General features: G+C 53.8%; 1 protein-coding gene across 3 annotated transcripts in view; it reads right to left on the bottom strand.

The window, feature by feature from the left end:
- The window catches only part of Mpped1 (metallophosphoesterase domain containing 1), a 78573-nt gene extending 58324 nt beyond the window's left edge, over nt 1-20249 (bottom strand). Inside the window, exons 1-3 of one of the 3 annotated variants that reach the window (XM_028856739.2) lie at nt 20144-20249; nt 8069-8400; nt 881-1062 (exon numbers count right to left, since the gene is read on the bottom strand). In XM_028856739.2, coding sequence (XP_028712572.1) covers nt 881-1062; nt 8069-8292 — 406 coding nt within the window. In that variant the 5' untranslated portion in view covers nt 8293-8400; nt 20144-20249. Of the gene's footprint in view, nt 1-880; nt 1063-8068; nt 8401-11186; nt 11501-15371; nt 15776-20143 lie in introns of those variants that run through there. The other 2 variants (XM_028856740.2, XM_028856741.2) reach the window with 2 other exon arrangements.
- Between the last annotated feature and the right edge of the window lie 1795 nt (nt 20250-22044).

The raw sequence follows: 22044 nt of genomic DNA on the forward strand, positions 1-22044 counted from the left end.
CATGGCCGGCCCCCTGCTCCCAGTCAGCTGCGTGTGGTCCACACAGGGACTGCAAAGGACTGGACAGTCTGGCAGCCATGGCCACTGGGGAGCTTCCGTTGGGAGGGATCGATTGATCGATCGATCGACACACCTACTTCTCCTCTCCAGGACAGCAGGTCTATGCACCAGGCTACTCAGGAGCCATCCATCTGTCCACCCTTCCCCAAGGCAGAGACACAGCCACCTCACTGTGACTTTTCCACAGACTCCAGAACATGCAAATTCCCTACTGTAGGTGTTGGGGAAGGAGCGTGTTGGGGGTGGGGGCATGCTAGTTCATATCTTTAACTTGAAAGAAAAAAAAAAGAACCAGGACAAAGTCCTACCCATTACTTTGTGGGATCAAGCTCTGCCACCTACACCATCTGATGCCCACAGGATGAACCACCTCAGGTCCCTGTGACACCATGGGGCCACAGAGCAGAGGGGTCTCCTCACTGGAGGCTGAACCACAAGTATATGAGTAGAAGATCTGCCCTGGAATCACTGTTCCCAGAAAGTCATTCTTCACACCACAACTCAGTTATTCATTCATTTTTTTTCATTTACCAGCTGCTTTGTGAACACACTTATGCCAGGGACTCAAGGCTGAACACATGGGTGGACCACACACATGTGAGCCAAACAAATATGAAGTCACACCCAAGGTAGGATGGGAGAAAAGGGCAGACCCAGTCTGAGAGGCCAGGAAAGGCGCCCCAAGGCAGTGGACAGGGAAAGGCACAGGATCAGGAGGTCTAGGGCGAGGCAGGGATGACACATTACTAGGAGAGGGCAGGGGCGGCTCCGGGTGCCATATCCTCCCAGACACCGGCTGTGCTCAGTGCACAGGACTTACCCAGCCACTCGTTGAACTTCTTCACTTCGCTTGGGAGCCCCAGCTCCGTGAAGTCCCCTGCGTGGATCAGCACATCACCATAGGGCATCTGGATGGGGTCTGTCCTTGAGTGGGTGTCGGAAACACAGACAAAACGTGTGTAGCCAGGTGGCTTTGGGGCATCATGAGGCACCGGGTCCACCCTGCAGGGAGAGAAGATGCCGTGGGTTATGGGGGGGGGTGTCACAGAGCTGTGATCTTGTGGGGTGGTGGGTCTCCAAAATACAGCCACTCCATGCTCCCAGCCACATCAACGCAGATAGTGTCCAACGGAACATGAGCCAAACGCCCAGCCTTCTGGAGGGTCCAGCAAAATGTTCTTGTCTCCTTGCCTCAGTTTCCCCTCTCTTCCACAGTGTAAGGTTTAATCTTCATTGTCAACTTGATGGAACTTTGGATCGCCATGGAAATACAGATCTGGGAGTTGTGAAACCCTTCTTCCCTAAAGGCTTCACCTTTATGTAGGGAGCACCATTGGCATCCTGAGAGCTGAGCACCAACGGTCATCTGGCCCTGCTACTTGACACCGGGTAGAATGGGACCAGCTCCCCCACATTACTGCCACCATGCCTTCCAAGCCATGACAGACTGTACCCTCCAACTCTGAGGCAAAATAACCCCTTCTTTAAGCCGCTTTGTGCAATGTGGGAGCCTCGGAGAGGAGCCTCTGTGCGTGCCTGAGCGGCATGCCCACGTGCAGCGCCTACAATTACAGCCCAGCTGTTCTGGACTAAAGCAGGCATTTCCCGGCTTTGTGGTTGCTGCCGAGCCCATGGAGTTTGATCATCACAGAAATGCTCTGTCTCCCGTGCTAGCTGTTCTGGGCTCTGTCCACAAGCCACGGTTTCTTTTTCAACCTCTCAAAACCAGCTTTCACCCCTGGGGGGCACTATTGCCCCACCGACGACGATGAGTGGCCTGAAATCCCTGGTCCATTCAAGAGAACTGGCCGTGAGCTCAACACTCAGCCCAAAGGATGCAGAGCGCCATCACCATGGAGAACAGTGGGGGGCAGGAAGAGTTGGAGGGGGGGTGCAAAAGACAGGTAACAGTTTTCCCGGGACTAAGATAGTGTGGTCATTTTGATACCAAGAGCCTTCTGGGATTGTGTGAAACAACAGCCTGCCATCAGAAACCAGGTCCCTGAGCCCGGCTCTGCCACTGTCTCTTAGACACAAGCAGAACCCACGGCCTGGGTTTGTACCTCCCTGGATAAGAACACTCCAGAAATTAAAAGGAATACAGCTAAATAAGCTCCATCCCCACCCCTATGAGCCCTCGCAGCCAGCTGAGGACCCTCCACAGACCCCCCCCCAGTGCAGCGTTCTTCACAGAGCATACCGCATCCCCAACTAAATGACTTCACCAGGCTCACAGCGCTTAAAAACAACGCAATGACATTTCAACAAGCAGCCCTCTCCGAACGAGTATGCTGCTCGAGGAGTCGTGTTTAAATCTAATTATGCGACAAACCAAAAGCAGTACCGTATCAGTTACATAAATACTTTTAAAGACATCTTTCTAATTATCCTTTTTTTTTTTTTCAGACAATATACTTCGAAGAAATTTAATTAACACCTTATGAGAGACATGGGTTCGGCATGCTAATGTGCAGGATGCCTCCTCATGCTGGATCTGCAGCAGGTGGAGGCGCCACGCCAGCCTCTCCTCCATCTCTGAGGCCCCGCAGGGGGGAACCCCCTTGGTCCCCCTTTGGGGGTTGTTAAGCCAAGACGGAGCCTCAGCAGCTTGGAGCTAGGCTGACTGGAAAGATGGAGAAATTTGCCAAATGAGCCCAATGATGGGCAGCCGGGAAGGGTATGGGCTCTCGTCTCCTCTCTCCATACACCCATTCCGTGTTCAATTAGCACAAATACTGAGTACCTAATAGGTACCAGCTTCCGAGGCCAGCGAGGGCCAGAGGGATGAGCAAGCTAGGGCCCCACCCACCAGGAGCCCACAGATTGCAGGCAGCTACAGATTGGACTAGGCTGTGACCCTGCAGCCTCCAGGTGTAAGGGAGCAATGGAAGGGCCCTAACCTGCTCTGGGTTCCTGGAAGCTTCCAGAAGGAGGCAGTGCATGAACAGACCTGGAAGGCAAATCTCCCTGCAATTGTCACCTTTCCTAGGTCCTCTGGGACTCCCAGCACCTCCTCTCCAAGACAGTCTAACAGGTGAGGGGTGTGGGGGTCCCCCACCTGTGATCTCTGACCATCCTGACAGCGCTGACTGGACCACAGGCAGCCAATCAGCACTGGACTACCTACCTACCGGTGGACACGGGAGCTCAGGCAAACCAAACAAATCCACATGTTCTCCTACCCATCACACACACACACACACACACACACACACACACACACACACACACACTTTACAGATGCCATAAAGTTACAAAGACTAAGTCAAAGAGATCAAAGGAAGAAGGGGAGGCCGGGCGTGTGGTGGGATCCGGCAGTCTCTCCTTAAGAAGCGACCTGGCCACCAGGCAGCCGGGGGCTCTCATCAACAGGGGTGGTTGTGGGAGCCCGAGCTCTTTAATTAACTTTACCTTATTTCCCTGCACCCCGAGGCTTCCGAGCACAGTGAAGATAGAAGCCTAGAGATCCCCAGAGAGCAAGCGAGCTAAAGTCTCTTTTCCCCAGCTCAGTTCTGCGGCAAAGCTGTTTGCCCAACCCTGCAAGAAAAGAGAGCAAGCTTGGCTCCCAGTGTCTGGGAACTCAGCACCGACTGAGCAGTGTCCTCGCATCTGCTCTCTTCTCCCTCCTTGAAACCCTCTGCACAGTACCCTACCAGCACCCCCATTTTACAGGTGACAAAACTGAGCCTCGGGAAAAAGCTGTTTCAGCCACAGAAGCTGACTTCAGGGACCTAGGGAGATCACTCAGTGGGTAAAGTGCCTTCTGCTCTGTCCCCCAAAGGCATCCTGGACACTAACATGCCTGGTATCCAACACCCACACAGGCCTCCTAAGAGACGCGCTATCCCTCAGTTGCCCCAGAGGAAAAGGGTGCTCTGAAGTCTGAGGTTCCTGTAACACATGCAGCCATGGGCCTGGGCATCGGCCATGTTGTTTGAGAATTCTGCACAAGAGGAGACTGAAACCCAAGACGGGCAGTGAGTGGTCGGCTCCATACAACACAACTGCCCTGACCCCCTCTGTCTGGTGCTCTCCCCAGAAGGGCAGGTTCCAAGGTGACCCGGCCACCCTGCCCACGCACACCCCTCGGCCTGTGCTTCCCACTGTCTCTCAGCCTTCGGGTAGCTGGTCCTTCCAGCTGGGATGGTCCACTCTGCTTCCCTCAAATGCTGCTGCACCTCTGAGCCCCAGACCCTCCTCCCATCCCCTTCTTTTTTTTCCATCTTCTGTACTAGGGACCAGATATGGGGCAGGGGGTACAGGGGTGCCTTGGAACCAAGCCCACCTCTGAAAGAACATCTTCAGCTGGGACAGGGCCAGGAGATGTGTGACTAGGAAGAGCTGCTGTGTTCGCTGCCCAGGAGCCCAGGAGGTGGCTCAGTGCCCTTCTGCTTTGCCCCTGGCCCCTGCCCAGCTCCAGGGACGTGTGAAGGATGTCTACAGAGCATTCAGGGTCAAAAGCTAGAGAAGCCCAAGGAACAGCCTGTGTGAAGATCTGAGGCTGGGGCTGAGGAGATAACTCAGTCAGGAGATCTGAAGCAGAAGGACCCTTGAGTTGAACCCCAAGAACCCAAGTGAAAACTGGACAAAGATGCAAACCTGTAATCCCAGCACTGGGAAGGTGGAGACAGGAGACTGACCCTGAACAGTAGGATCCAGGTCTCCAAAAGTAAGGTGCAAGCTCCTGAGGAGCCATACCTCTGGCCTCCACAAGTATGCACAGGCGCGTGCACGCACAGGCACACCACACACTCACATACACACAACAGGTGCACACACACAACACACACATGTGCAAACATATACACAGACATACACACACCACATACTCTCACATACACCACACACACATACACACCACCATGTGCACATATACATGTACACACCACACTCATGTGCACACACGTATCCACATGCACACTCATGCAAGCACACATAAAACCCGGGGCAGGAGGGAGGTTGGAAGGTTTAGGAAACCCGAGCATCTGTTGTGTTTGCTGCCCAGGAGCCCAGGATGAAGCTGAGTCCCCTTCTGCTTTAGTGGACGGGCTGAGGCCACTGCACAGGGCCAAGGGGGTGTCCTGGCTCCGTGTGCTCCCCTTCCAAAGTCTTAGCTTCTCCCTCTGAAAGGAGGGATCAGGTGTCAACCCAGTCAAGTGCCAAGGACAAGACCTCTCAGCCTAGCTCTACCATTCCTGTCCCTACATTCTCCAGCACCTAGTACCACCTGAGGGACCCACAGGGTCTTTAAACGGTCTGGCCCATGTCTCCAGTGACCCCCAAAGGGCAGAGGGAAGAGTTAACACCAAGTGTGTCCACCCCAGATACCTTCATGACAGACTCCAGTAACTCTGACCCTCCCTCTCACTGCCCACTGTTATACCTGCATGCCCCGGGTCATGATGCCTGGAGGATTCTCCCAAAAACCTCCTGGGATTTCTCAGCCCCAGGGCCCATGGCTGGAGGCCCCAGCTTCAGACAATCACCACTCTGACAAAGGCTGACAAGTTACCAGCAGGGTCTCGGGGGCCTCTGAGTAAATCACAAAGCTCAATCAGAGGCCATGTTGAGCTGTCACTGTTATTATTAAATATAAATTGTGGATTTATTAAATAGGACCCCCCCTCACTCCTTCACCCCAGCGACAAAGCCCGCGGAGGTGATAAATCACTAGGCAGGAACAACCTCTTTCCAAGGCAGAGTGGCCACTTGCGAAGGAAACCCCCTACAGCCTGCAGGCCCTCTCCAGTTCAGATCTGGAGTCTGAATGGAAGGGACAGGAGGCAGTGGCCCCAGAGTCCTGTGCCTACCCAGACAGTTGTCCTGCTAAACGCAATGCTGAATTTCAAAGTTCTGTTTGGGCTCCCTCCTAAGCCCTGCCCACACCCCAGTGGCCCCTCAGCCCCATTGTTTATGGAAGCCAGGACCCTAGCTGACTGGAGAGGCATTCCACAGAGCAGGCCAAAGGGGAGAGGTCCAGACCATGGGAGGCATCAGCCAGACAAACGACCCGAAAACACTTTTGCTGCTACGAGCGTCACATGCTGGCATGGCTCTTAAAACCAGCAGATGCCTGGGACCCAAGCCCAAGCACTAAGGTCCACGCCCAGGCCTGGCTCTTGCTACAGTGATGAACATCAGCCACTCACATGACTCCACCGTCCCTGAGACTTCTCTATGGCACCCTCGGCATCACTGCAAATATCACTTTGTGGGTAGGGAAACTGAGGCATCGAGCGGCATGAGCCTCACCCAGGTAGGCCAGCCCAGGACCCATGTTTCTCACCCACAAGCTGCCTAACTGTTCCCAAGGAATCGGCATGAATGGACAAGGGCTGCCCTCCACGGTTCCCTGGCTGAATGGGAACAGCCACCCTCTGTCTCTCATTCACACTGCCCTTCCCCAGGGCATGGTCTGGCCCCCAAATTGATGGACCTTCCTCGGCTTTCCTCTCCCATCGTCCTGTCTGCATGGCCTTTTTCTCCAGCTAGGGTCTCCATGGCTCTCCCCAATCCAGTCACATTCCACAGCAGCCCCAAAGGGCAGCATCTCTGAGTCCAGGACACTCACAGATAGGTGTGCGGAGAACACAGATGGGCATCAGCGCCCCCACTGCTCTGTCTGAGGGTCTGGGGCTCTCCCACATTCCCACTGGACAAAATCAACTCCAGCATCAGGGACCTCAGTATTATCATCTCCGGTCCCACCAACAAAAAAAGATAATCTAGGCAGAGAAAGACAGGCCTCTGCCTGCAGCATCTCTGCCAGGCTGCTAGGTCCCAAAGACCCAAGAAGAGGCGTGCCCTCAACAGTGCCTTCGGCCTGCCTAGATCCTCCAGTCTGGTTCCCAAATAAAAAAGTAAATAAAAATAAGTTCTTTTAAAAAAAGAGGCAGTGCTGGGCTAGAAATCCATCAAAAGCTACACCCTCCGAGCATGTGGGATGAAGCCTCCACAGGAAGGAGCATTGTTCAAGCAAGTGATGCTGGGAAAATAGGCATTCCCACGTTGGAACTGCCCCTCCAGACCACACAACTGCCACCTTGGATGCCCTGCTCCCAGTGAATTATCTCCTCAGCACATCGTTGAACAGAATGTGGGGCTGAAGGAAACCACACCGGACGGAGTGGCCACACACCACTCCACTACCACCCCACCCCCACCCCCGTCACGCTGGGATGTGAGCGATTCACCCACTGTACCTTGTCCCCGAGTGACCGCTGCTGGGACCTCCTGGACCTACCCACTGCTCAGAAGCAGGGCTCCAGCCCCTAGAGGAAGCCCAGGGTCTGCACCCCCAGGGATAATCTAACATTCTTGAGAGGGGCTTCTAGCAACCCCACGGCACAGGGTCACGCTGGCCACAGCTGCCACCTCCTTGTTCTGTCAGCAGGGAAGCCATCAGTCCCTCCCCCTCTGTGCGGGATCAAGGTGACCCTGACCCAGCACAGTGTGTGAAACGGAGACGAGGTGGTACTGAACCCCCAGACCTCCTCTGTAGAAGAGGCAGAGGGGTCAAACAAGGAGAGAGGAGCCGACTCATCCGGGATGGGGTCCTAACCCACTAATGGGCCCTACATCAGGACCTTCTCGCTGTCTGTGACTCAGTCTCCCCGTGGGAGTAAGTCAGACTAGGAATTGGGAGCCACATCCTTAGGCACAGCTGAAATTCAGCCCTAGACATTCCCTCAAGCACAAGCGAGCCGGGGTGGCAAAAACTTGTGGTTCCATCATCAAATCTTGGATCTCTCTGTAAAACCATCTTATTTTCAAACACTTCTGAAGCATTCGCCAAGTCCAATCAAACAGGATGAGGGGCCACAGTGGACCCCTGGGGCCGTCGTCCGGGGCTTCCCTCAGGTTCCTCCCAACTTCAACCCAAGTGCAAGAGCACAGCGCGGTTTGGGTCCACGAGAGCCCCTAGAGCGCTGCGCGCTGGCGCATGTACCAGAAGCCAGGAGGCACCCACATCCCTGTCCCCTCCAGGTCCCCGGGCATCAGCACTTACATCTGCACGTGCGGTGGCTGAAAGCGGCCCTGGTTGATGTTGTAGAAGGTGAAGGCCTGGGTGGGGTTGGAGCTGTACTCATCCACCTCAATGATGAGCCTGCCGTGCTGGTGGCGCCGCGCCGCCATCACGTGCGACTGAGAGAACGCCATGCCCAGGCCACAGGGGAGCAGGGCCAGGGCCTCGGCCTTCAGGATGCCAGCATCCCACCTAGAGCGCCACATGGACCTCCGTGGGCCACCTGGGCATCTCCCACTACCACCGCTGCCGCCACTGCCGCCTCCGTCGCCGCCGTCGTCGCTGCCGGATCCCCCGCCAGACCTGCAAACAGACTGAAGAGACGGAGCAGAACCATGCGACAGTTAATCTGTTTGGGATTTGTTTTATTTAATGTCAGATGAAGATTTAGAAAGAGGGAAAGGGTGGGGGGGAAGAGGGGGAAAAACACAGTCGCACACAGCTCAAAAACTCATTACAAATCTTTCCAACTCAGCAGTTTGATGAATATACTTTGGTTAAAAAAAGAGAGAGAGAGAGAGAGAAGGGAGGGAGTGGGAGATCATGAGGAAAAAAGAAGAAGAAAAAAAACTCAATGCCATGGACGGATGCATGCATGGTCCAACATGTTTAAATACTTCAGACATTTTTTTTTTCTCCCTCCAACAAGATTCTCGGAGCCTACAGAGTAGCTGAGCTGAAGACGAGACAATAGCTGGTATTTTGTCAACAGGGAAGTTAAATTTCTATTTTTCAGATTTGGGGAACAGGAAGGATGCCTGCCCAACCCCACCTCCTCCCCACATAACCCCCCAAACACCTCCGCGGGACCACACCCACACCCCAGCAAGCCTAAGCAGGTGGGGACAGCATGGGATGAAAATTCCTCCTTCAACGTCAGTTTAGCCTGGAGACATCTTTCGGAGGCACCCGGAGAAGGGGTTTTCCAAGAAGTGGCCATGAAGCGCCTCTGCTGAGGCAGGGTGGTGGCCCCAGGAGAAACCTGGAGAGGATCTCCCTTCCTGTGCATCTCCCGGCGCCCCTCAGGGTCCCAGGATCCAAGAACCCACTTAATCACACAGTGAAAATTCTATAGTCTTTCTCTCCTTCCTTTTTCTTGCAGTGGAAAGGTGCAGCTTACAGGTAAATTTAACTGGACTAAAACTCCCCTGCACAACCTGGTCTACGGAGCGAGATCCAGGACAGGAACCAAAACTACACAGAGAAACCCTGTCTCAGAAAAACAAAAAACAAAAACAAAAAACCTCCCCTGCAGCAGAATCTGAGTCAGCTGTGTGGAGCCTGGAGGCACAGACCCGGCCAGTGCGACAGCACCCAGTCCTGGGGGTCTTGTGCCTGGTTACTGACACCGTGGTTCCCTCATTGCTGTTTCCAATAATTTTTTAACTGTGTGAGCAGGTGGTGATTTGAAGATTTTTTTTTTTCTTTTGCCTTGTTGTTCTCTGATTGTGCTTTTTAAGATCCTCCAACGGCCCTGCTTGGACTGTATTTAACCAAAGAGAAATGATTCCTGGACACTTGGATCCCAGTCACATTAAAGGAAGAAAAATCCCCCTTGCTTTGTGCTCGGAAGGGGAATTGACACACTCAGAAAACAAATTAGATTAGTAAAATGACAAAAATTAGAGGCTGGAGAACATTTTAATTACGTGCAAGAAGAAATGGGTTATTAATTCTTAAAAAAAAAATTCTCAATCATCCCCATACAAGGTAAAATAAAATAGCAATAATCTCTTTTCCTCTCAAAACATGGAAAGAAAGGGACAGTTCTGTCAGGCAAGGTAGGGTCCATCAGTAGTCTCAGGAGGCTGAGGCAGGAGGATTGTTGTGAGTTTCAGACCTCACCTCAAAAAAAACAGAACTAGAAATGGTGAGATACATCTGTAAGCCCAGCACTTGAGAGGAAGAGGGGAACACGTGGTCAGGAGTCCAAGGTTATTTGGGTTTGAGGCCAGCCTGGGCTACATAACACCTTGTGACTTGGTGGTTCAGAGCACTGTCTGCTCTTCCAGAGGACCCAGGTTCAATTCCCAGCATCCACATGGCAGCTCACAACTGTCTGTAACTCCAGTTCCAGGGAATCTGACACCCTCACACAGACATATACGCAGGTAAGAAACAACAAAGCACATAAAATATAAATAAATAAATCCGTTTTAAAGATGTTAAAAATGAAATGAAGAGAGTGAGAGAGAAATGTAAAGTAGAATCTGACCCTGAGTCACAGTGAGAGATGAAACACCAGCCCAAACCACATGGCCCGAACCTGCTCTCCCAGCCTGAGTCACTGTCCTCCTGTCCAAGTGGGGACAGCCACTCACCCTTTACCTCTGATCAGACAAGGCCGTGGACAAGAACCTTCCTGCTGGGGTCCTGTGAGAAGCCTGGGTATTGCTGAGAGTAGAGCAAGTATCCCCACGTCTTATCCCTGTAAGCTACCGGCTGTGACCACAAATAAGTACTCTGCGCTCCCATGGGCAGTCTGGTCACCCACAAAATGAAGAGAACAACCGTCCCAACCTCCAAGTTGTGAAGAGTAAACAAGATGACACCCATGTACACTGGCTGTCACGTGCCCTGGGGGTATACAGCAAGTGCTCAATAAATGCAAGCTGTTACTATTCTTCCATTAGTCTCTCCCAGGTGGCCCATCACAGAACTTCACAGATGTTGAAAACATGGATGGATGGATGGATGGATGGATGGATGGATGGATGGATGGACGGACAGATGCATGCTCGGATGGACAGTGTCTGGCTAGACTCCTTCCCTAGCACCCAGCACAGACCTGGCAGAGGATGGTGTCTGCACAGCCCAGTCCAAGCCTGAGGAGCCACAGTCCTCTTTCCTTGCCAGCTCCATCAGGGTGCCGGGCACACTGGGCCCAGCCTGGACAAAGGAGCATCCAGGGCCACACACACACACACACACACACACACACACACACACACACACTGCCCCCCAGGGAAGCAGGTGCCAGCAGAGACACCTCCGTGGGAAAGCTGCCTGGCAGCAAGAGATTCAGAGGGAGGAGGCAGGCAGGGAGTCCCGGGTACTGGCCCTGCAGTGCCATACTCCACTTCACGTAGAGAGGACTCACCACAGGTCCTGCCTAGAGAAAGGGTGGAAACCAGGCACCCGGGGCCTCCTTCTGAGCTTCCATCTTGTGTTTATGGGGCTGTTGTGGCAGCCGCCGCCAGCCAGCACACCCGCATTCAGCTCCGCAGTCCACTGAGGGAGAGTAGCTTCCCCGGAAAACGGCTTTCAGCTGGGAAATGCTCACACCTGGTCCCCAAAATGGAGTAGCATGTGTGCATGGTGGGGTGACTGACGGACTTGAGTACTGGTTCCCTGTCCAGTGGGGTGACCTTGAACCAGTTCACAGGTCCTAGGAGAAGGGGGGGGGGTCCTGCCAGAACTACTCCACAGAGAGAAGCAGTGAGAAAGGAAGGAAGGAGAGAAAGAAGGAGGGAGGGAGGGAGGGAGGGAGGAGGGAGGAAAGGAAGGAAGGAAGGAAGGAAGGAAGGAAGGAAGGAAGGAAGGAAGGAAGGAAGGAATTCACCTTGTTTAACAAACACATTTCAGATCCCACTTTCTGTCCCTGTCCCCTGTGCCAAACAATAAATAAAAAAACCACTGAAAACAGAAAGGGGTCCCTATCCCCAAAGATTGGGCTGGGAAGGGAGGTAGAATGCATACATAATAGCATCCGGAAGAAAACAGAGCTTAGAAACAAGATGGAAGGCAGTGAGGACTCCATAAACTGGATGACCGTGAATGGCATTTCCAAAGGAGACATCACCTAACAGGATAGGGAGTGACCTAGCCACACCCAGGCCCGGGCAAAGGAAGCCGAGGTAGAGGGGACAGCAAATTCAAAGGCCTGAGGCAGAGGGGCATCAGTGATGACCCTCCTGTTATTGTCCCTATGGCTGTCACCCTGGGGTGAAGAGGTCACAGGGCATGAGTTCAGGTGATGCTGGCCTGTGGGATGTTGGGCACATCACTTAATCTCTTTCTACATCCCTAATCGTCTCTACTTGGAGTTATAGACAGGGTAGGAGGAATCTCCCTCCATAAAGCCCCAGTAAGAAAGTCGAGTTTGAAGGTTCTGGGCCTGCCTGGTCCAGTGCTGGTGGACACATTCCCTCCGTCTGGGGGACTAGCTTAAGTCTTGTCCTCTTCTAAGACGGCCTTTTTCTGGAGCCATGGTGTTGACCAGGACACCGAGGGGCAGGCTGTGCTGAGACGCCCACTGTATGAGAAGCTGACACCCAGAGAAGAAGTCCCATTTCAGTCCCCGCCCTCCAGCTTTGTCTAGCCTTCTGCTGGTTCTGGACTGTGTCACCACAGCCACAACACACCAGCCTCCAGGGGTGCTTAAAACTCAGTCTGCCCACTCCCTCTGGAACACGCAACCTCCTAGGAGTAGCTGCTGCCCTCCAGGAAAGCCAGCAAATCTGGACACGCCAGAGGGACACCAGCCCAGTTTCCTTCCTCAGCCCCAGCTCAGCCAATTGGGGCTCCCCCCTCCAACCAGGAATGTGCACGGAGCCTCCATGTATGCAGATTCTCACACCACTCCGCCCCTGGCATGGACCACCTGTTTCTTGGCTCAAGGCCTCGGAGGTGACATTCTGCCAAGCCTCCCTAGGCTGTATCAGAGCCTCTGCCCATTGCCCCCAGATCCTCCCTGATCAAAGCCCCCGATACTGGTCCTGGTCTTGTATCTGAGATAAATGAGAAACCAAAGTATAGAATGATGGATGATGGATACATGAATATACATGGATGGATGCATGCATGCATCATAAATGGATATAGAGATGGGTGTGTGCACAGATGCAGGAATGCACAGATGGACAGAAAGATGGATGCACACATGAGTGGATGCATGGATACAGAAATGGATGTGTGCATGTATGTGGATGGATGGATGAATGAATGGATGGATGGATGGATGGATGAATGGATGGATGGATGGATAGATGGATGGATAGGTGGACAGATGTGTGGATGGACTGTGAATGGATGGATGACAGATGGATGGGTGCGTGGATGCATGGATGGGCATGCAGAGCCTTTGCATCTGACAGACCATGTTTAAAAGCAACTTCCACTACTCACTACTCCAGATCCGGGCTTTTCTTGAAAATATGCAGATTCTAAATCTCCCTCACGTGACCAAGGCTCCAACACACAGTAGGTGTTTAATGAGTGTCTCATCTGCTCAGGTAAGATGGCTCCAATAAAGCCCAGAGTTCTGCAGGGAACTTTTGAGAATTCAGCCAAGATATTCAAATGGTCACAAATCCTCTCCTCTGCCTGGAGTCCTAGGGCCCTCAGAAGCCTTCTCTCCTACCTCATCACTAGCTGAGCACACTCGGTACACATCCCTTGATCGTTTTTTTCCTAGCACTGCTGAGCACTGCTCAGACTAATACCTATTGGTCCCCCTCAGGCCACACCCAGCTCTGGGACTCAAGTGACCCAGGCTTGTGGCAGAGCTGGACATAAGCTCAGTGGGAGAGAACCTGCCTGGTACTCAAGGCCCTAGAGCCAGCAGGAGCTGCAGATGCCCTCCCACACATATAAGCAAAGCCGAAGAGTCGGTGGCCTGGGAGAAGCCGCCAAGCAGCTGTGAAGCTCGCCAACCTGCATGTCCCAAAGGCCAGAGAGGAGAGAGATTGAGTAGGGTCCCTAAATCCTCAGCGCATCCATAGCAGAGGAGATGACAGGTCATCTAACAACGGAAGCCAGTCGGAAGATGTCGGACAGTTGGGCTGGCACTGCCTGGTGCTACATTTATTTCACTGCATGGTTTGAGCACCCGCCTCTACCCTCGAAGTCTGTGGACCCTGGACAGCGCTGATTCCAGCCTGCTGGCCCTGCGCCATGGCCATCCACCTCCACCTGGCTCTCAGAAGTGTTCAGACGGGGAAGGTGAAGTTTGCCTCTGGCCAAGATCAAAAGCAATCACTTCAAAAAAGACCGAGGTGTCTCTCCCTGGGACACCTTTAACAAAAACCAAAGCGAGGACAGTACTGCGGTGCTGAGTCTGGAGCTCAGGCAACCATCCATGACTGCACGAGAAAACACCAGCCATCCGGGCTGCGGTAGCGATCACAACCCCAAGCCTGTCTTCCCGTGACTGCTCTCCACACACCTTGACTGTGAGGTCAGGCGAGCTCCGGAACATTGGAGCCTCTCACCAGCCTGCCCAACATGCACATGATCACATCGGGTGCTGACTCAGAGCAAAGCTAGACAGAGCCTGCTCTGGGGAGACACTGCTTATGCTGGCTTTTGTTAGAATGTAGCAAATGTCACAGGGGGGAAAAAAAAGCACACTAACATACTCTGTGTGGTCCCCACAGGTCAAAACACAGGGGATAACACTAACCAGCAAAGCCTTGAGGGGGTTGAAGTGATAGCTCCACCAATAAAGGCAGCGGCAGCCAAACCTGAGGACCTGTGCTCCATCCCCATCCGCCAGACCTCATGGTGGAGAGAACTGACTCCCACAGGCTGTCCCTGATATCTCTCTCTCTCTCTCTCTCTCTCTCTCTCTCTCTCTCTCTCTCTCTCTCTCACACACACACACACACACACACACACACACACACACACACACATTTGAAAACGTAATAAACATTTTTAAGTACGAAGGCATGGAGGTTTGCAGAGGATTCTCTTTCAAGCCGTCATCTCCACACACCCTCAAAAATCACTTTCAACTCTATTTTTTCTTATTTTGTCTGAGCATAAAAATATACAATCGACTAGTTCTGAACGGAAACTATCATAGAAGGTATAAAATAAAATAATAAAATAAAATACAGAAAAGAACTCAAAGGGAAAAGAAACAGCTCTGTGGCAGTGGACGAGAGTGGCGCATCAGACCCAGCTTCACAGGGTCCTTCAATAGCGGGGCCTGGGTCCAGCCTTCCTCTGTGTCCACTGTAGGTCTCAACTGACAAGAAACTTTGGTGGGCAACTGGCATCCACATCCTGGCAGAATGCACTGAGGAGCTGAGTGGAAGCAGAGATCCACAGATGGAGTGAAAGTGAGACCCTGAGCCCCAGAGAGGATAGGATCAACCACAAGCGACTTTTTAAAGCATTTACCACTTAAAAACCTTTTAGCTGGGCCCATGTTGAATGTAGGACTACGCGATTTTAAATACCCCTTTCTAATTCCTCAGCCGCCCCTCCCCCAAGTCAGTGATACTTCCTTTTTCCAATTCTGTACTTTTATTTCAGAACCATCACGAGCGCTACTTACTGGATCGTGTCCTGGCTGCCACAAATGGCTGCTCACTTATCCCCTTGACTGAAGACAGAGATTGGGTGGGTTCATCCCTGAATCCTGATCAGTCTCCATTCCCATCGCACAGATGGGGACCTGAGATGGGTGGAAGCCACACAGCCCAGGCAGAGAAAGAAACACGCCTACAAATCCGCGCTCCACTCCAGAAGCGACTGCAGTTCTCAAGACTTCCACATCATCTAGCAAATCCACAATCATGCAAATAACAGCGAGAGGACCCATTTCATTTTTTCCTTCCCCAAAGTACTGGGTGCTGGTTTTCAAAACAGAACTCTTGGAGGCCTGGGCACCTGCAGGGCTGCAGGTGGAAGTTACTTAGATGTGGCTCCGACACACACACACAGACATACACACACACACACACAAAAAAAAAGGAAACAAGGGTTAAGTGTGTGAGAACCAACACTGTGTCTCATCACCACACACACACACACACACACACACACACACACATGCCCACTCATACTCAGTACTTGAGGGTGTCGGGGACCTAGATGACTAGGGTAGGGGTGAGGCATGGGGGTCTTGGTGGCTTCACGTGTAAATCCGATTTGCAAAGAAAATAACTGTGCTTGGAGGCTCTTGTAGAAATCGATTTGATAGATGCCTCTGAGGGTTAACCACATCAGCACTGTCAGGGTTCCATGCTGGAGTCTCGGGGAGGAGTGGGATTTCAGAGACAAGCTCAGGTCTAACTTTCTGTGCTCCTTCAGGAATTTGCAATTAAGGATTAAACTTCTAAAGTGTGATCAATTAACTAACGTGCCCAAATGACAAACCTGAAAAAGCCAAACTCCATTCCCCACTTCCTACCCTGACAAAACGCAGGAAACCAGGGGTGGGTGTGGTGGGGGAGGGCACACTGGCCTTTTCCACGGACGCCAAGTGTCCAAAACGCACTTCGTTACAGAGGGAACAGGCCCCACGAGGGAAGGGCTTGCATTTCTCAGTGGCCGCCGGTGCGGTGTATTATGCAGCTTTGCAGGCTGCAGCTGGGTACGGAAAACGCAAGAAGATGAAGCGGAGGGGAAGGGAAGTGATGTGCCTGTCGGAAATGGGAAGCAGACATCATTTTCTCCTCAAAGCGACAGAACGAGCACGGTGACGCTGAAAGTCCCTCCGAGTCCATCAATGCAGAGCCGCAAGGCCTCTTGGAAGGAGGCGAAGGAAACGGGGAGGCTGCAATAAGCGGGTAATCTTGCAGGTGTCCATCGGGTGGTGCGAATAGGAAGCTACAATGGCCTGGCTGCATGAGATCCCAATCCACCAGAAAGGAGATTAAAAAAGAAGAAGAAGAAGAAGAAGAAGAAGAAGAAGAAGAAGAAGAAGAAGAAGAAGAAGAAGAAGAAGAAGAAGAAGAAGAAGAAGAAGAAGGAAAGGAGGAGGAGGAGGAGAAACTGCTTCTGTATATCATGAATGATCACATTCTGACAACATTCTGGCCAAGTTGATGGAAGAGAAATTCACAGAGAAACCCACAACTACCTCAAGTCACTATCTGAGTTCTAAACTAAACACATATAATCTTGGTTTATTAAGGGGTTTTTTTTTGGGGGGGGTTTGATGAAATTTTGATCGCCCCACATGTGTTTAAAATAGAAACAGAGCGTAATTAAGATTACTTTCATTGGGGAAGAAAAATTGAAATAAAGAAAATCATTTGTGTCAGCAACACACTGGCCAGCCAGGTCACCAAGAGTGCTAAAGTGAGCTGAATGAATCTGGAAATGCTTCTGCCCCATGCCACCTCCAGAGAGGGGCTTTCTTTCTGGTTATTTTTCTTTCTTTCCCTGGGAGTTGCTTTGGCTTTTCACTTCTTGGTCTCCTCTTCAGACCCAACCTGAACAATGTCAGTGGTAGTCCCTGGGCGATGCTAACGGGTGATGTGGTGAGAGGTGGACAGCCGCACATCAGGCTGCAGTGGACTGCTTTCTCCATGCCCGGCCCAGCTCATGTTCAACGATCTTTGCTTCAGAAAGGGCCACCTTTACCTGCCTTTCTCCCTGGACCCTGGGTGCCAGATGTATCTAGTCACAGAAGGCACAGCATTGGAGCAGAAAGGAGGCCCCATGAGCAAGCCTGCCTCTCACCTGAGGGGCCAGCAAATTCGCTCTGTGGATCCGGACATGTCTGAGAACCTATTTCTAGGCCTCAGCCCCCAGAAGAGCCAGGGCCCCAGGCTCCTTCTCTTCTGAGGTGCAGACAAAGGTTGACTGGAAAGAACTCCAGGAACAAGAGCGTGCAGAAGGGCGGCCACATGCAAAGGACCCTTTTTTGTTCTGGTGAGGGAGGGTTAATGGGAGAGACGTGTCATGTTATCACTTCAAGGATTTTGACAGACAGTTCCGGGATAAGGGAGAAAACTCCACCCTTAACTGCAGCTCTGAAGACTTGAAAGGCATTCACTAACCTCCACTAATTGCATGTTTTTCTGTGTGTCATATTTACTTGTTGGAAATCTTGCCTGGCCCATTCATTTCCTCTGCCCCGCTATTCATGATCACTCACAGGCCCGAGATTAGAAGAGTGAAGGCATTTGGAAAGATTAAAAGCTCACTACAGTTTGGCAATGATCTCCTTCTTTCCATAGGTCCAGAACCTGCAGAGTATGCCGAGCTCACCCCCCCTCCCCTCTCCCATGTGCTCCTTCAGTGAAATCCACCTTTCATCCCTAATTCTTCAGACAGCACAGGGAGCTGTGGGTCCCTGCAAGTGATGAACAGACAACCAGCCGCCACTGCCTGGGTGGGCAGGTAGCAAGTTCAAGGGAGAATTAATGAATTCACTTTGGATGGATGAAGATTTAGCAGCCCCGTGGGAAGACTGGGCATTTTGATAACGCTGCTTTGCTTGAGTGTGGTTCCATGGGTCTCGCTGTGTCCTCCTGATACAACCTGGGCCCTACTAGAAATACCCCCAATTACCGTCATCTTCATATCTAAGCCTAGACCCCGTCCAGTGGTCCCTAAATTCAGGGCATCAGCCTGGGTGAGTGTGAATGGTTCTAGGCACACCACACAGTCCTTACATCTTAGACACATCATCTCACATATCCCACCCCCCGAACCTACCCTCATCTAATTCACCCCAGGTCTCCCCAAATTCCTCAAGCTTAGCAGTAAGTCAGGAGGCAGCCCTATTCAGCACCGTTTCCAAGCGCACGATTAGCCTCTCAAGACTAAATATCTTGTCTTTTGAGCGGCCATCAGCCAATTAACACTGCTCCAGCTCTCGGGGAAACTGGGAGAGATGCAACCATTTCACTGAGATCCATCTTGAGCAAAAGGAGATTTTATAAGTGTTGAGGGGCTGCCACTTGGAAAGCCAATTTGCAGGGAGACACAGATTAGTATGCATGCTCCCACAGATCAGTACCCTGCAGACGCGCCTTGCTCCAGACACCTCCCTGTCACCACCGGCTCCAAAGCCTGGTGCTCTCCCCTGCCTCGGTACCCTCCCCAGATGGTCTCCTAATAATTCCTTGGCTTCTAGCTGAGATGGAGCAGTCACCCCCAAAAACCTGTCCAGCCTCCCCCCAAGGCATTTTTAGTCCTGTGCCAAACACTAGCGAAGTTGTCTTCATTTCCCTTTGGCCAAGGCCAGTTGGGGTGTTAACATGGTTAGTGCCTGAGTGCCCCAACCTCCCACCAATGTAGCTGACCCCTGCTAGCAAGTCTGCCACTACCATTCATACCCGGCGAGCAGCCCAATCATTCAATGGTGCCTCACTTTTGTTCCCCGGGCTTAATTTTATAATTGTTAACAGTTCGTTCTCCTCCTAGCCATTCAGGGGAAGAAGTGGAAGGGGGGGGGTGCACTTCTGGAAGGATGCCGGGGGAGAGAGGACAGCCCAATAGTGAGGAAGAAACATCCATGCCAGGCTGGCTGGACAGGGGTGGCATCCAGTTCCAGTGTAGCGTGCCCTGACCCCAAGGAACCACTGAGCCTGGACCCAAAGGGTTGGAAGGGGCTGGAAGATGGAGGGTCTCCAATCCCTAAGACTGGCCTCCCGGGCTCTTTCACATCACAGCTCTCCCCTGCCCCTGCCTCATCTGTCTTGTAGCATGTCCCAAAATAAACACACAAGAGGTGGCATGGCTTTCAGCTCGGACAGTCCATGGAATACTGTCCTGGAGGGCTGGGTGCTATCTGGCTAGTCATCGAAGCCCCAGAAGGGGCACAGCAGAGAACAGTTAAGTGTGTTGAATGAGTGAAGGAAGAATGATGGAGAGATGGATGGATGGATGGATGGACGACAGATGGGTGTTAGTGAAGTTCCCAGCAATACCCAGCAAAAGTAGCCACTTGACCGCCATCGATTCCCCTCCTCACCCCCCTTCTCCAAGTGTCAGCAGAGGCTGGCTGCACACAGTAGGCTCTCCACACCCGGGGTGGCTATTGTTATCACCCTCATCATCACTTGCACCCCACCAGCCCTCTCCTTCCACGGGTTACTCCAACAGCAGGCAGCGGCAGCCGGCCAGCCTGGGAAAAGTTTCGCTGACCGCACGGCCCGGCCAAGCCCCCTCCCGCCCGCACCGGCCCCGCGGGCTGCGCAGCGGCGGTGGACGACCCGGGCCGCGCGCCCCGGGTAAGGCAGAGGCGGCCAAAGTAACTTTGAGGGCGCCACGGGCCGCCCCGATGCAGGGACGGGGTCCCGGCCGCGCCCCCTCCGGCCCGCCGCCCGCACCCGGCCCGTGCGCACTCCCGGCCCGGCCGGGTCCTACCTGGCCCCGGGCTCCTCTTCGGCGGCCGCGAGCAGCAGCGCGCGCGGAGGGCGGCGGGGGCCCGGCTCCCGCGAGGGCGGCGCGCAGGGGCGGGGGCCTCTGCGCCGCGCGGCCGAGGCTGCGAGTGGGAGCCAGACTCCTCCTTCTCGGGGCGGGGGGCTCCCCGCGCCCCCTCCCCGCCCGGCTCCGCGCCGCCCCGGCCCCGCGCGCCGCCGCGCCGCTCCGCCCGCGCGCACGGGCCCCGCAGGAGCGCGATCGCGGCCTCGGGCCCCGCCCCGCGCGCCCTCCCGCCCGGGTCCCGGCCACCCCGGCCGCGCCTGGGGCCTCGGCGCCCTCCCGGGCCCGGAGCCCGCATCCCGCCGCTCAGGGGCCGCCCCGCGCCCTCTCCGCGCAGCCCCCAACCCCGGCCGCCGAGCGCCAGGAGAGGGGAGCGGGGCGGGGCGCCCTCACCTCCGGAGCCGCGCGCCGCGCTAGGCACCGCGTGCAGGGGCGTGCGTGGCTCCTTTCTGGTGCCCGGGCACCCGCTCCATAGCCAGGACCCCAACCTGGGACCACCGGGGTGCCTTGTCCCTGGAGAGACGCAGACACCACCCCCCTTTCCACACACACACTGGATCAGGCCTGGGTCCTCCAGCTGAGTCCCTGTGTCTCCCGGTCTCCCACCTCTGGCCTTCTAGGTGGCCTGCAGTGGCCTCACCCAGAAACCCTGAGGCCGCAGGTAAGCCAGTCAAGGAGGCAGAGCATCCAGCACTAGTTTTCAGGGAGGCCCTGGTCAGGGGTCAGGGGTCCTCAGCCTCTCAAACTTCCCAAGCTGGACAGACCTCTGGGTCTCTTTGCCTCTGCCTCCCTGGGGCCTAGCGTGGTCAGGAAACAGGAGCCGCTTTGGCCTGGGCCTCCCCCATAATGGAAGTTAGGAGGGAGACTCATCCACTTCCCCTTAACCAATGCCTGTGTGTCCGACTTGCCCATCTCGTCCGAGCCAGCTCTCTCAGATGGTTAGCATCAGACCCCGAGGACACCTCTGTGGGAACTTGCGGTCTGGGGCTGCTCTGAAGGAGAACCCAGTCTTAAGAGGGAGGCCCGAGGGAGAGACACATGGGAGGAGGGGACAGCTACCTGGGGGGCTTCCTGGAAGTGGAGGCGATGCAGCTGCGATGCAGTGAATAAGAGCATGCCCAGGGTGGAAAGAACCTTCTAGATAGAGGCTGGTGCAGGTCAGGATCCCAGCCAGGGTGGGATGGTGAGGCTCTATGGCGTGAGAAGATAGAGAGCGCCACGGAGGGTCAGGTTCTGGGATAAATTAAGCCCGTGGAGTTCTTCAGGAGCCATGGAAGGTTATGGCTGGGGGACCTTGCCTTGCCTCGCTTGCATTTTTGAAATGTGCTCACTCTGTCATTGCAGACAGGGGTGGGCCTGGGTGTGGAAAGGCTAGGGAGGAGGAACTGATACAGAGGTTCTCCCACTGGGTCCCCACTTCTCTCTCCTACACTCTGAAGAGCCCCTTTCCTCCAGGGAGCAATACCACGCCGCCGAGCCTTAGAAAACTGCTCTGCCTATCTGGGAGAGGAGGTTGGGGCACGGGATGTCAACAGACTCTGCCTGCTGCCTGCCAAGAACAATACTGCAGCTGGGCATGGCCTTTAGGGGACAAGAGCAGAGAGAGAGACACTGGGCATCTTGTGACTGTTGTCCTCCAAAGGCTGGGTTCCGCCAGAGCTCAGCTCCCAGAATATCGTCTCTCACTGGGCATCTATTGAGTACCCACCTTATGCCTGGCACTCAGCATGTGGTTCGGAACCAAGTATGAGCTCGCCACCAAAGATCTGTCACCACCTGCAATCACCCACACACCCTGCCTCAGTCAACCCCCTTCTCCTCTCCTGGTCCAGGTGGTACCTCCA

This window comes from Peromyscus leucopus, chromosome 20 (genome assembly GCF_004664715.2).
Source record: "Peromyscus leucopus breed LL Stock chromosome 20, UCI_PerLeu_2.1, whole genome shotgun sequence".
Classification (NCBI taxonomy): domain Eukaryota; kingdom Metazoa; phylum Chordata; class Mammalia; order Rodentia; family Cricetidae; genus Peromyscus; species Peromyscus leucopus.